Source organism: Panthera pardus, unplaced genomic scaffold (genome assembly GCF_024362965.1).
Source record: "Panthera pardus isolate Hobbes unplaced genomic scaffold, ASM2436296v1 HiC_scaffold_6, whole genome shotgun sequence".
NCBI lineage: Eukaryota > Metazoa > Chordata > Mammalia > Carnivora > Felidae > Panthera > Panthera pardus.
The window spans coordinates 68,572,063-68,586,842 of record NW_026526991.1 but is presented as its reverse complement, the minus strand read 5'-3'; the positions used below and the strand labels follow the sequence as shown (position 1 = coordinate 68,586,842).

The 14,780-nt window shown below is 32.2% G+C and overlaps 1 protein-coding gene across 2 annotated transcripts in view; it reads left to right on the top strand.

The window, feature by feature from the left end:
* The window catches only part of ARID2 (AT-rich interaction domain 2), a 167,309-nt gene that overhangs the window by 94,074 nt on the left and 58,455 nt on the right, over positions 1-14,780 (top strand). For both annotated transcript variants that reach the window (XM_019419114.2, XM_019419113.2), the window contains exons 5-10: positions 582-800; positions 4,272-4,339; positions 13,401-13,467; positions 13,560-13,810; positions 14,137-14,233; positions 14,330-14,539. In XM_019419114.2, the coding sequence (XP_019274659.1) occupies positions 582-800; positions 4,272-4,339; positions 13,401-13,467; positions 13,560-13,810; positions 14,137-14,233; positions 14,330-14,539 (912 nt within the window). The remainder of the gene's footprint in view (positions 1-581; positions 801-4,271; positions 4,340-13,400; positions 13,468-13,559; positions 13,811-14,136; positions 14,234-14,329; positions 14,540-14,780) is intronic.

Genomic DNA, 14,780 nt, shown 5'->3' with positions numbered 1-14,780 from the left:
TTGTCTGTGGTTAGAAGAGGGGCTTAACTGCAAAAGAGCATAAAGAAACTTTTGTGGGTGGTGGCAATATTCTGTATCTTCATTGTGGTTGTGGTTAAAAGACTTCATTTGTCAAAACTCATAGAACTAAAAAGCATGAATTTTACTGTGTTAATTATTGTGATAAATCTGACCAAAAAAGTAATAATTCTCCTATAATTAGGTAAAGAAGGTAGACAATGTGTCTAAAATCATGATATTGTCAAAATTTCAAAAGAATCAGTGTCCCTGGCTTAGTAGTGTATAAGAATCAGAAATAGATTCTTGAAGTGTAGGAGTAAAAAGTACAGAGTAGGTAAATTTAAATAATGATACAATAATAATTTGGTAATGATATCCAAGAGGATATAGTACATTTTTTGTATTTTAATACTTTTTGAAGAATGTAATTTTCACTTAAGTTTAGAAAGTTGAACTCTTTAACCTTCTACTCAGTTTAAATTTCATAAAAGAAAACAAGCCTCTGTCTTGTATTTGCAAGATATTAACCACAATGGTTTCTAATCCTTGATATACTTAAGGTGTTTTTGTTTTTGTCTTAGATTATCTGCGTCAAAGTTATGGGCTATCTATGGACTTCAATTCGCCAAATGATTATAATAAATTGGTGCTTTCACTGTTATCTGGACTCCCAAATGAAGTGGACTTTGCTATTAATGTATGCACTCTTCTATCAAATGAAAGCAAGCACGTCATGCAACTCGAAAAAGACCCTAAAATCATCACTTTATTACTTGCTAATGCCGGGGTGTTTGACGACAGTAAGTTTTAAGCTGAACCTATTGTATGATCAGTCTATAAAGGTCTTAGGGATTTTTAAGAAGGTTTTTAAGGAGAAAAGTACTTTTTATTAGTATAATAGCATTCTTTATTTGCTTTTATTATATTAAATGTGCTATTTAAGATAATGAATATTTGTTTCTTTAACTTTAAATATTTGAATAGTAATTACCTCACTAGAACTTTTGCAATAAAAATCCTGGGTTTTTCTTAGAGTAATAATATGGGTTTCTTGATGTTAGAAGATTGTTTGATACAGAATCCTGATAGAAAAGACTGGGACCTGCAGGAAAATTTTTTTTTTTTAGTGTGTGTTATAATTTTTAGTTAAAAGTTTAAGTCAATGTATTTAAATTTGCTGCCTAAATAAAATAAGAGTTACCAAATATTCCATATCCTTTTTACTTACAGGATTTGCTCATCAAAGATTTTCATAAGTTAAATTATATATGTTCTGTAAATCTAGGTTACTCTTAAGACTAAATTGCTCATTTCTCTAATTGTAGTTTAATAGGGATTTAGAAAATATGTTTCGAAATTTTTCCACTCATGGTTTTTCTTTTTAAAATATCTATGTTGGCTGAATGTTATTGATGTAAAATTTTTTCTTCTCAACCCTCCTTCTATTTGAACGCCATTGTAACCTCTTTTGCCAGCAGTATATACTACTAATGGGTAAGGTATGGGGGTAATCCCAAATAGGGTAGATAGCATGAATCAAAAGGAAATTCTGGGTGCACATAGTTACATGGAGAGAGGGATTTAATTTATCCCCTCAGGAAGGGACTCAGCTGTTCAAGACCAAACTTTGCATAATGTCTTTCCCAACAACTCAGATACATGAGGAAAAAAAAAAAAAAAAAAAAAAGGTAAGGTATTGATATATTGAAATTATTTTATCATATCGGCACTATGTATAGCACAGTAGACACAGTTTGAGAGAGAATTTCTTATAGTATTTTATAGATTTGTGACTATTATTGTTTTTATCCTTAAATAGTAACATATTTGCATATAAGTTCATTTTTCTGCAATTTGATTGGGTCAAGTAGTATACTTTTCAAACATAATTTTATTTGGGACTAAGTAGTAGGATACCTTAGAATTTGTCAGGTACTTAAGGTTGTATGAAGGCAATTTTGAAATGTTTAAACAAAAGTGAAATTAGTTTTTTACCCTGCCTGAAAGTCTTGTTGGTTATATGAGGGAGGAACAAAGTACTTCTCAGTTTGAATTATAACTTTGGAGATATAAATTTGGTGGATTTCTGTCTCACTTTCATGTTTTATGGTTCCTAATATTTTGTTTGGGTCTTTTAAGGACATTTCAGCATTTAAATGGAATAAAGTTTAAATTTTTCACATTTAGAAACCTTAAAATGAAGTTTTTAGAAAAAATATTCTCAAACCAGAATAATTTTAGTGACATCTTGACCATTTAATCAATGAATAGGATTACATGTGTATATACAATAAAAGTTATCTTACCAGTTTTGCTTTACTGAGGTCTGACATTCTTCAGACCTAGTTTATCTTCATGCATTTTTTAGTCACTTTTATTAATCTTATGCAGTATAGCAATCAAAAACTAATAATCTAGCAAATGATATTTAAGGAATATTACTATCATACCAACAGTCAGAAGTTTAGAGTTCAGAGTACTTGGGGACTTTATGAAGACACTATACTTAAAGCAGTGATTTTACATTAGATCTCTGAGGATTATGAATATATTTGATTTGGTTAGGCTTTTGAGCAGTTTGATTTATTTTTAGGGCATGGGATTTTAATAACAGATAAATATACATGACACTTCCTTTAGAAAATGTAGAATGTTTATATTTTTTGTATGTTTGAAGAATATAATAAAAATTCTATTTGACAAAAAGTGTAATTTTCCCGTCTTATATTTCCATCTAGTATTCTTTTCCCAGTGAAGTTTTTCTTTATAAGGTTTTTTCAGGACAAACAAAACCTTATTTCTCTTTAGTGGTATGTGGGCTTCATTTTTCTAATTAAGTGGCTATTTTATATGTAAGTGTGATATTTTATGAAATTCTTCCTTAGGTCATTGTAGTTTATTTACTTATTAAAAACTTTCACATCTATTCTGTCATGTCTTCATGACCCTATTATCAATATTGAAATTAATTGATAAACTTATGTTAAAATTTATTCTTCATCCTTTTTAGTATGTTTAAGTGAAAATTCTTACTCTAACCTAAATACTTAACAAACTTTTGCTTAACTCACTATTAAGGAAATGTTAGGTCTAAGGCATAATAAGAATACAAAGATTCAATAAATCTTTTTACAACAGAAAATGTATATGCTGGTCACAACATATCCATTAAGGATGCTTACTTTTGTTTTTTAAAGAATTATGTTCACAAAACTAGTTTTTCTGTTAACTATTGCCACTATATAGTTTTCTTTCTGTGTTCCAAAAGCAGTAGCTTTCATTAAAGAATTAATCTCATGGTTGATAAAAGCACTTCCCTTTTTTTTTTTAATTTTTTAAGTTTGTTTATTTTGAGGGAGACAGAGACAGCGCAAGTGGGAAAGAGGGAGAGAGAGAATTCCAAACAGGCTCTGTGCTGCCAACCTAGAGCCCAATATGGGCCTCAAACTCACGAAACTATGAAATCATGACCTGAGCCAAAACCAAGAGTCAGACGCTCAACTGGCTGAGCCATCCAGATGCCCCAAAAACATTTCCCTAATTTTTAAAGGCTTAATGCTTATTATTGTCCCACATTTCAGACATTTGTATCCTACTGCTTTTATTGTCTGTTCCCATAACTGATAATATGAGCTAGCGACATAAAGAAGAAATAAAATGATATAACATCTTCTTATATGCCTAAACCTTTGTTGTGGGGAGCTGAAGGGTTGGGTGTTATTAAGAAGGTTTTGAAATGCATGATTTGATTTTTCTTCTAAAACAACTTTATCAAATGTAGAGAAACTATAGTACTGAGTATGTTTCTTAGGGGAGATTTTATTTGTGGGAATTACTTCCAAAGAATGCCTTAGCCTATTTGAAATATTTATTACACAATCACTTTTGAAATTAATATACAAATTTTAAATTTAAAATTCTGGCAACCTAATAGCAATAGCATTAGTTTGACTTTTTTTTTCTCGTCTACAAATTAAACCTAATGCAGAGTAACTGTTACAGTATTCTTCTTTTCTACATTGTCTGTATAAATACTATAAAAATGAGTTGTATATTTTTAGTTTGTAGAAAGATAAGTTTTCTTTAAATTCTGTAATTTAAAAAACTGTATTTCAGAAGAGATTATCATGACTTTCTATCATTTACTATGAAATAGTTTTTAGTGAAGAAGATATGTAAATGTACTTTTGCTGTTTTTTCTAAACCTACATACTAAGGAAGTAAGTGAAAGAATAATTCCATTTTACTGAATATACTATTTATTCTTTTAGCTTTAGGATCCTTTTCTACTGTATTTGGTGAAGAATGGAAGGAGAAGACTGATAGAGATTTTGTTAAGGTAACACATAAATTAAAATATTGAGCCTTTGAAGTACATGTTGCCAAGTGCCAAGGATCAATGGCTGCTCATTTTCTGTACATACTATTTATACTTCAATCCTTAGTATAATACATAACAGATACCCATGCAAAGTTGTGATTGAGTAAAAAATGCTTTAGAATAGCAAATAAATAAAGTTCTGTTTTTATTATACATTGATTTCTGAACATGATAAATCTATAACAACAGCAATAAATCTGAGAATACCTAGATTCTGAGCAGTATTCTAGCTAATTTCCTTAGGGTTGTTTTTCAGTTCACTTAGTCACTCTTCAGCTGTATCTAATATTTTACTTGATTTACTTGTTAAATGTTATTTCAGTGTCTGTGTTTTAAATTTTTTTTAAATATTTTGTTTAGAGAGAGAGAGACAGAACACGAGTCGGGAGGGGGCAGAGGAGAAAAAGAGACACAGAATCTGAGGCAGGCTCCAGGCTCTGAGCTGTTACCACACAGCCTGACGTGGGGCTCGAACTCACAGACTGTGAGATCATGACCTGAGCCAAAGTTGGACACTTAACCAACCGAGCTACTCAGGCGCCCCTAGTGTCTGTGTTTTAATTTCTAGAACTTTTCTTTATATTTTTTCAAATTTGCCCTTTTGGTCTTTTATGCTTTTAATAATTCAAATAATGTATATTTAAAATATATTGTATTAATATTCAAATTATGTACAAATTAAATATATACATATATAAAATGTACATCAAAAATTAAATGTATGTGTACAAACACACACACCTGACAGTTCTAATACTTAAGCCTCTTGCAACTCATTCTAGTCACTCTGATTCATGGCGAATTATTCCTTTGTTTACAATGTTAGTTTATAAACTTTAGCACACTTTTCTGTGGGATTTTTGTATAGATTGGATGAAGAGTATATTTCTTCACTTCTTATTTGCATTTGCCAGTGACCTGAAAAGAAAAGCTGTCTAAATTGATTTTATGTTAGTTTCCTTATTGGAAATTTTCTGATGACTGTTGTAATAAAACCAAACCTATGGAGGCTGTGGAGCAGGCTAGTGGTGAAATACTTAGGAAACTGTTTTTAACTCAGAGCTCAAGTAGAGACCGTCAACCCCTTTTGCTCCCTGTGTTTGAGGGTATTAGACCTTCCAATTTCTTACCATGATACAAAGTTGCATATTAATTCCCCATTTCACAAGCTTATCCGAAATCCTGTATTCTTTCCTCCCCCCTCCCCCGTCCCCATTAAAAGCCAAGCCTTTTGGTTGTAGTTAGGCAGATAATTTCTTTAATTCCAGAAAAATAGTGATTAAAGTTGTAAGATGCACAAATTGTGTATTTACTTATGCAGTCAACGATGGGGAGTGGTGGGGGGGGGTTGTCAGTATACTCCCTTGAAATCAAGAAGACACAAATATGTTGAAGATGATTAGATGATCACCTCTCTTGCATGTTTTCATTAATTTCTGCTCTTTTTATTTCTTTTTGTACACTGTATTCTTTGGGTTTAATTATTGCACATTTTGTAATCTTGTGCTGGTGCTTAGATCATTGATTTTTGTTTTTATTTTTTCTAATACATACATTTTAATGCATACATTTAAAGCCATAAAATTCCTTCTAAGCACACCTTTAATTTTATTCTCCCAATTCTGATATTTCATGTTTTCATTAAAGGTCACCTTAAATTATCTTATAATTTTCATTATGATGTCCTCTACATGGATTATTTTGAAGGGAAGTTTCCTTCTTTTTATTTTTTTAAGTTTTTATTTAAAATTCCAGTTAGGTAACATACAATGCAATGTTGGTTTCAGGTATACAGTATAGAGATTCAATACTTCCATATAACAACTGATGCTCATCACAAGTGCACTTCTTAATCCCCATCATCTATTTCACCCTCCACCCCACCCAGCTTCCCTCTGGTAACCATTAGTTTGTTCCCTATCATTAAGAGTCTGTTTCTTGGTTTGCCTCTCTCTCTCTCTCTCTCTCTCTCTCTCTCTCTCTCTCTTTCTCTCTTTGTATCCCTTTCCCTGTTTTCTTTCTTAAATTCACATATGAGTGAAATCATGATACTATCTTTCTCTGACTTCACTGAGCATTATATTCTCTAGCTCCATCCATGTTGTTGTAAAGGGCAATATTCATTCTTTTTTATGGCTGAATAGTATTCTATTGTATGTGTAGGTAGGTAGGTAGGTAGACCACTGTTCTGTATCCATTCATGAGTTGATGGATGCTATTTCCATAATTTGGCTACTTTAGATAATGCTATAAATATCAGGCTGCATGTATCCCTTTGAATTAGTATTTTTGTATTCTTTGGGTATATACCTAGTAGTGCAATTTGCTAGACCATAAGGAGTTCTATTTTAACTTTTTGAGGAGCCGCCATACTGTTTTTCAGAGTGACTGCACCAGTTTGTATTCCCACCAACAGTGCAAGGGGATTTCCCTTTTTCTACATCCTTGCCAACACCTGTTGTTTGTGTTGTTGATTTTAGCCATTCTGGCAGGTGTGAGGTGAGATGTCATTATAGTTTTGATTTGTATTTTCCTAATGATGAGTGATGTTGAGCATCTTTTCATGTGTCTTTTGGCCATCTATGTGTCTACTTTGGAAAAATGTCTGTTCATTTTTCTTTGGAACAGTGTTTTTTGCCCATGTTTAAATGGATTATTTGGTTTTGGGTGTTGAGTTTTACAAGTTCTTTACATGTTTTGGATACTAATCCTTTATCAGATATGTCATTTGTAAATATCATCTCTTGAAGGGAAGTTTTTTATATCCAAAAACATGAAGTTTTTCCGGTTTTCTTTTTCTTATTAATATCTAACTGAATTTCGCTATGCAGAAACAATATACTCTGTATAATCTTAAACTTTTGAAATATTTTCACTATTTTGTTAGCCTCACATTAATGAGATTTCATAAACACTATTCACATTTGAAAATAATACATATTTGGAAGTTGTTGGATGTGAATTTCTATGTATGTCAGGCCAACATGGTTAATCATGATACTCCTGTTTCCATATCAGTACTCTTTTGTCCATTTATTTCTTAATTTATGGAGAGAGGTATATTAAAAACACCTAATGTGATTATTGATATGACTTTCCTTATAGGTCTATAATTCTGTGTTTTTATATTTCAAGACTGTTACATAGTGCACACTTACAGATGCTATATCTTTGTGGTCAACTGAACATATAAAGTACCTTTTTTACCTTTAAGTCTACTTTTTTTGGTCTTAAATCATTATAAAATCATCTTCCACTTGGCTGTGGTTTGTATGGCTCATATTTTGCCTTGAACCTCTCTTTTGGGGAGAATGCAAAAATAGTAACTTTAATTTTATTTATTTATTTTCAGGAATAGAATTTAGTAATTCATTTACATATAACAGTGCTCATCCCAACAAGTGTCCTCCTAAATGCCCCTCGCCCATTTAGCCCATCACCCCACCCAGCACTCCTCCAGCAACCCTTAGTTTGTTCTCTGTATTTAAGAGTCTCTTATGGTTTGTCTACCTCTGTGTTTTACATTATTTTTGCTTCCCTTCCCTTATGTTAATCTGCCTTGAACTGTCCTTATTTATCCTTGTATTTTAGATTTTTTTTATATATAAAAACATACATTTGGGCTTTCTTCCCCCCAGTGTGAAAATCTTTGTTTTTAAATTTGTGCATTTATTCAATTTATTTTAAATATAATTTTGATATGATTGTGTTTAAATATGCAGTGTATTAAATTGGTCTCTATAGGTCCTGCCTATTTGGTTTTGTTTTGTTTCCCTTCCTCCTTTCTTACTTTTTTTTTCAATTGATTTGACTGAGTATTGTTTACTCTTCAGTATTCTGCATACTGTTACTTTGGTATTTTATACTTTTTCTGTTCTCTTAGTGATTACACTAGAGATTATAATTTTATTTTATTTAGTTATTATTTTTTAAATGTATATTTATTTATTTTGAGGGAGAGAGAGCATGTGAGTGGGGAAGGGGCAGCGAGGGGGGAGGAGAGAGAGAATATGAGAGTCCCAAGCTGGCTCCACACTGCCAGCAGAAAGCCCAGCACAGGGCCCGAACCCATGAACCATGAGATCGTGACCGGAGCTGAAATCAAGAGCTGGACACTTAACTGACTGAGCCCCAAGATTATAATTTTCATTATTACTAATTTAGTAAATTAGTACTTTTACCACTTTTTAGATAATGCAGGGACACTAGAACAAACTCCCATCTCCATATACTCACTTTTGATGTCTATGTATTGCTCTTGTTATACATTACTTTGTTCTTTTTCAGACCTCTTAAAATAGAATCTTAGGCCATTGGTTTTAAACATTCCTTCTTGTTTAATGTCAGCATATAAAGCTATAAATTCTGATAAACTGCTTGAGATGTATCCCACACGTTTGCTTATGTTGAGTTTTCATTATCATTTAGTTCAAGATATTTTCTCATGTCCTTCATGATTTCTTGTTTATGGGTTATGTAGAAGTGTGCTGTTTAATATCTGACTGTGTTTTCTTTCAAAGTAGCTTTTAATATTAGTATTATTGTTAAAGTTATTACTCTTATCTCATTCCATTGTTGTCAGAGAACATATTCTATATAAGTTCTTTTAAACTTACCAGGATTTGTTTTATGGCTCAGCATATGGTTTTCATGAATGTTTCATACACACTTGAAAACATTGTATGCTCTACTATTGTTGAATGCAATATTTATTAATAACAAGCCAAGGTATTTGACAGTGTTCAAAATTTTTGTATCATTATTGCTTTTATACATAATTGTTCCAGGATTTCCTGGGAGATGAGTGTTAAAATTATCGACAGTGTGAATGTTTCTGTCTCCTTTTAGTTCTGTCAGTTTTTGTTTTTGTTTTTGTTTTTATTAAGTGTTTATTCATTTTCAAGAGAGAGGGTGACAGGATCTGAAGCAGGCTGTATGCTGACAGCAGCTAGCTCAATTCAGGGCTCAAACTCACAAACTGTGAGATCATGGACTGAGCCACCCAGGCAGCCCAGTTCTGTCAGTTTTTGTATTTTGAACCTCTGTTATTGGTTGCATATACACTTAGGATTTTTACATTTTTTTTTTTAATTTTTTTAACGTTTATTTATTATTGAGAGACAGAGAAACACAGAGCATGAGCAGGGGACGGGTAGAGAGAGGGGAAGACACAGAATCTGAAGTAGGCTCCAGGCTCTGAGCTGTCAGCACAGAGACCAACACGGGGCTCAAACTCACGAGCTGTGAGATCATGACCTGAGCCGAAGTCAGTTACCTAACCAACTGAGCCACCCAGGTGCCCCAGGATTTTTACATTTTCTTGATGATTCAGCTTTTATTTATCAGCATGAAATATTCCTCTGACCTCTGGTAATATCCCATTTTCTGAAGTAACTTCCCTGGTATAATTTATCTATAGCAGCTTTCTTATAATTGTTTTCATGATATATCTTTTTCCGTCTTTATGCTTGTCATCTGTGGTTTTATATACAGTGTTTCATATAGACATCTTATAGTTGGGTTTTGCTTTCCCCTCTTCCCTCACTATAGTTTTTCTGTAATTTATTACTTTTCATGAATGTGTTCAGACCATTTATTTATACTTTATGAAGTTATTGATGTGGTTGAGTTTTGATTCTTAGCTTTTATTTTCCTAAAAATTTTATTTTGCCTTTATGTTTGAAAGATGTTTTTGCTGAATATAAAATTACATGTTTTTAGGGTATTATCTGAGTAGTTTTAGGGTAATGTTTCATTGCCATCTGATTTGCTTGTTACTGACAAGAAGTCAGTTTTATTCTTATTATCTTGTGTGTGATGTGTTTTCTCTGACTGCTTGTAAGGTGTTTGCTTAATCATCAATTTTTATTTTGGTTATGATGTGCCTTGTTGAAGTTTTCTGCACTTTTCTTGCTTGGGATTTATTTAGCTCTTTTGGTTGTAATTTTTCATGAAATCTGGAAAGTTTTGGCAGTTATGCCTTGAAATAATTTTCTTTCCCTTATTTTTTTCAGACTATATTCATACAAATGTTAGACCATTTATTGTCCCACAGGCCACTGAAGTTCTGTTCATTGTTTTTAGACCTTCTTTTCCTGTGTTCTTCATGGATAGTTTCTGTTATGTTTAGCCCCTCTAGTCATGTTTTTTATTTCAGATACTATGTTTTTCTACTCTAGAGATTCTATTTGATTCTCTTTAAAAACATCCCATTTTTCTAATTGTGTTCATACTTCCCTTTACATCTTTGCCCATATTTGGTAAAAAATAAAATTTTATTAAAAAATGTTTTAAAATCTGTCTGCTAAATCCATTATCTTTATTATGTCTGGATTTGTTTTTTGTTGAAATATTTTTGTCTTAGTTATGAATCATGTTTCCTACTTTCTTTGTACAGACAATAATTTTTTATTAGATATGGATATTACAAATGTTACATTATTGAGTATTTGGATTTTGGACTTTGTTCTGGCATGCTTTTTAATTGACATATGGATTGTGACATATTGATTGTCACAAAAGATTGTTTTAAGGCTTTGTTATGATTGAGAGAAATTAGTCTTTAGCACTAGTTTATCCTTATTCCTAAGGCATGGCTTTGTTTGGATTTTGACTGAATTAACAGGGTATTTAATGAGTTTTCTCTGTTTTGTGAATTGTCCAGTATAGCTCCTCAGTAGTTTTTCTCTACATTTTTATTTTTTTATTTTTTTATTTTTTTTTTTTTTGGCCTGGTGTTTTGGAGTTAAGTCATAACATCAATCAATTCAAGGCAGTCCTGTGCAGAGTCATGGAGTTTTCTCTTCATTGCTCTTCTTTCTTGCAAATTTGCTCTCAAATTCTAGTTCTATTGGCCTTGATCAGTTTCCTCAGCTTGCTGTGATCTCTTAGATTTATTGTCCCTTTGCTGTAGTCTAGAAAGAGCGTCCTGTAAAACTATGGAACAGTCATTGGACTCACTTCATTCGTTTTCCCTATTTCAGTGATTAGTTTTGCATTGCTGTGTTGTCCAATCTCTGAAAACAGTTGTTTTATACATAGTAGTTTTATGATAGGAAGAGGACTACTGAAGTACCAGTTACTCCATTATGGCCTGAACAAAAGTCTCTTGTAGACATTTTGTCTTAGATTTTAATTTTATGTGTATTTTTACCTCATAAGACATTTTTTAAGTAATTCATTCATTATCTTGATTTAAACTACATCTACCTTTTCATTTATTTTTCTTTCATGCTGGTTTGTAGATGACAAGTTTTCTCAGTTTTCATTTGCCAGTTTTCATTTTTGAAGGGCAATTTCACTGTATAAAGATTTTAGTTTGGCAGATCATTTCTTCCATCACTAAGAAAATGTCCCATTGTCTTCTGGCTTCCATTATCATCATCATCATCATCATTATTATTATTATTAATTTTTTTTTTTTACAAAGTCTGCTGTCATTTTAGTTGTCCTTTTCAAGATTATCTGTTCTTTTCTCTGTCTTTGCATTTTAAATTGGGTTTTGTTTTGGAGGGTTTGTATGTGTGTGTTTTAATTTTTTTTTTAATGTTTATATATTTTTGAGAGAGAGAGAGAGAGAATGTAAGCAGGGGAAGGGCAGAGAGAGAGGGAGACACAGAATCCGAAGCAGGCTTCAGGCTTCAAGCTGTCAGCACAGCCCGACATGGGGCTCCAACCCATGAACTGCAAGATCATGACCTGAGCCGGTCAGATACTTGACCAACTAAATCACCCAGGCGCCCCTGTTTTGTTTTGTGTTTGCTTTTCAGGTATTTTATTATTTTATTGTGATGTTCCTACACATCTTTATTTCTCTTTCTTCAGAGTTTGGAGTGCTTTTTAAATCTGTAGGTTAACATCTTTCAGTTGTTTTAGAAAATTCTTTGCCTTGTCTCTTCAACTATTGTTTCTGCCCATTCTCTCTCATCTTCCTCAGGAACTCCAATTACCCTAATGTTAGAACCTTTCACTCTATGCCCTGTGTCTTGTATGCTTTTTTTTTTTTTTCATCCTTTTGTCTCTTTTTGCTGACAATTTGTTATTTTCTTCTGCACTCTCTTTTAGTTCACTAATTGCTTCTTGAGTCGTATATAATCATTTGTTAGATTGTGTTGTCTTTTCAGTTCTAGAAATTCTATTTAGCTTTTATATTTTTTTAATATTTATTTATTCAATTTTTGAGAGAGAGAGACAGCATGAGTGGGGAAGGGGCATAGAGAGAGGGAGACAGACTCCCAAGCAGGCTCCACATTGTCAGCACAGAGCCCGACGTGGGGCTCGAACTCAAGAACTGTGAGATCATGACCAGAGCCAAAATCAAAAGTCAAATGCTCAACCAACTGAGCCACTCAGGCACCCCAGTTCTTATAGTTTTCATTTATTTGCCAAATTTTTCGATCTCTTATTTCTTTGAATTTATTATCTGTGATCATCTAACATTCCATGTCTGATATCTTTGTTATTTGGATTTCCTATGGCCCTTTTTTCTTGTTTATTGAACATTGTTTTGTTTTTTTTTTCTTCGTATGCCTAGTTCTTGTTTATTCTCAAACATTTTCTATCGTGAGTTTTTTGAGCAGTGGATCCTTTTGGTAGTGGACTTTTTCTCAGACTAGTGACTTTAAATGCAAAGGAATCTTCATTCCAAAAAAATAAAATAAATTATTTTGAAATATACATACTAGAATGCTTAAGAGATAAAAAGCAAATAGTCTGTGTGCTTCTTTATTAGTTCAAAGGTAACAAGATAATACGACCCTAAATTAGTACAAAAGTAACAAGATAATAGCACCATAACCCCAGGTTGAGAAACTCTAGTCTGAAATGATACCTTATTTATAACTACCTTAAACTTATAAAAAGTTAAGCATTTATGTCAAATAAATAAATATATAACATATAATATCTACATGAATTTTTTTTAAATAGAAATTTTATAGAGTTATGTGTGACTGTCTTTAAAGTAATAGAAGAGTTGTTTTCAAATGTCAGAATTAAGTATTATAATTTCTTATTACAGTTTTGGAAGGACATTGTTGATGATAATGAAGTACGTGACCTCATTTCTGACAGAAACAAGTCTCATGGTAAGTCAATAAGAAAAATTTTAAGTAACTTTGACTATCAATAATAATAAATGAAATATTAATTTAAGTAAAATGTGTATTTTCTATTACAGAAGGTACATCAGGAGAATGGATTTGGGAATCGTTATTTCATCCACCTCGAAAGCTGGGCATTAATGATATTGAAGGACAACGGGTACTTCAGATTGCAGTGATTTTGCGAAATCTTTCCTTTGAGGAGGGCAATGTTAAGCTCTTGGCAGCTAATCGTACCTGTCTTCGTTTCCTATTACTTTCTGCACATAGTCATTTTATTTCTCTAAGGCAATTAGGCCTTGACACATTAGGAAATATTGCAGCTGAGGTAAGCATGTGACAGTAACTTAAAATAGTTTTAATAGTTAGCAATGATATTTACTTTAAAATTTTAGTATATAGGATTATTATATTTGCTATACTTACAGAATATGAAAGGCCTACATACAGTTTTGCCTAAATTGGTATGGTATCACACACTTTTTTAGAAAAAAGAAATATTTGAAATGATGCTCCAGATTTAGTGATGGCTATTCTCACAGTAACTACATTTTTTAAAAACATACGCAACACTGTTGTTAATTTTTATTAAATTTGACGTTTACAACAGTGGAAGAAGCCTGCCTCAACAATAGTGTCCTTTCTTTTTTCCAGCTTCTATTGGACCCTGTTGATTTCAAAACTACTCATCTGATGTTTCATACTGTTACTAAATGCCTAATGTCAAGGGATAGATTTTTAAAGATGAGGGGTAAGCGCTTACTTAATTTTCTCACTGTATAACACACACAAAATTTTTATCATCTGTTAAAAAACAAATAAATGTTTGTACATGTATGCTTTTCAGGCATGGAAATTTTGGGAAATCTTTGCAAAGCAGAAGATAATGGTGTTTTGATTTGTGAATATGTCGATCAGGACTCATACAGAGAGATCATTTGTCATCTCACTTTACCTGATGTGCTGCTTGTAATCTCAACACTCGAGGTGCTATATATGCTCACCGAAATGGGAGATGTCGCTTGCACAAAAATTGCAAAAGTAGAAAAGAGCATAGGTAAGACTAAACCGAAGAAACATTTATTTTCCTTATTGAGGAAAAAAAATATTTAGTCTGGTACTGTGCTAAATCACAATTGATATTTAGGATGTACTGTTTATTTTGAGGGGTCATTACCCATTAGATACACTTGTTTGTGCTATTCTTTTTTGCCTGTTTAAGATTAGCGAGAAACTTCTGTCATATGGAGACCAGGGTGTATGTGGCTACCAATAATTCATGTCCCTTTCTGTATTTC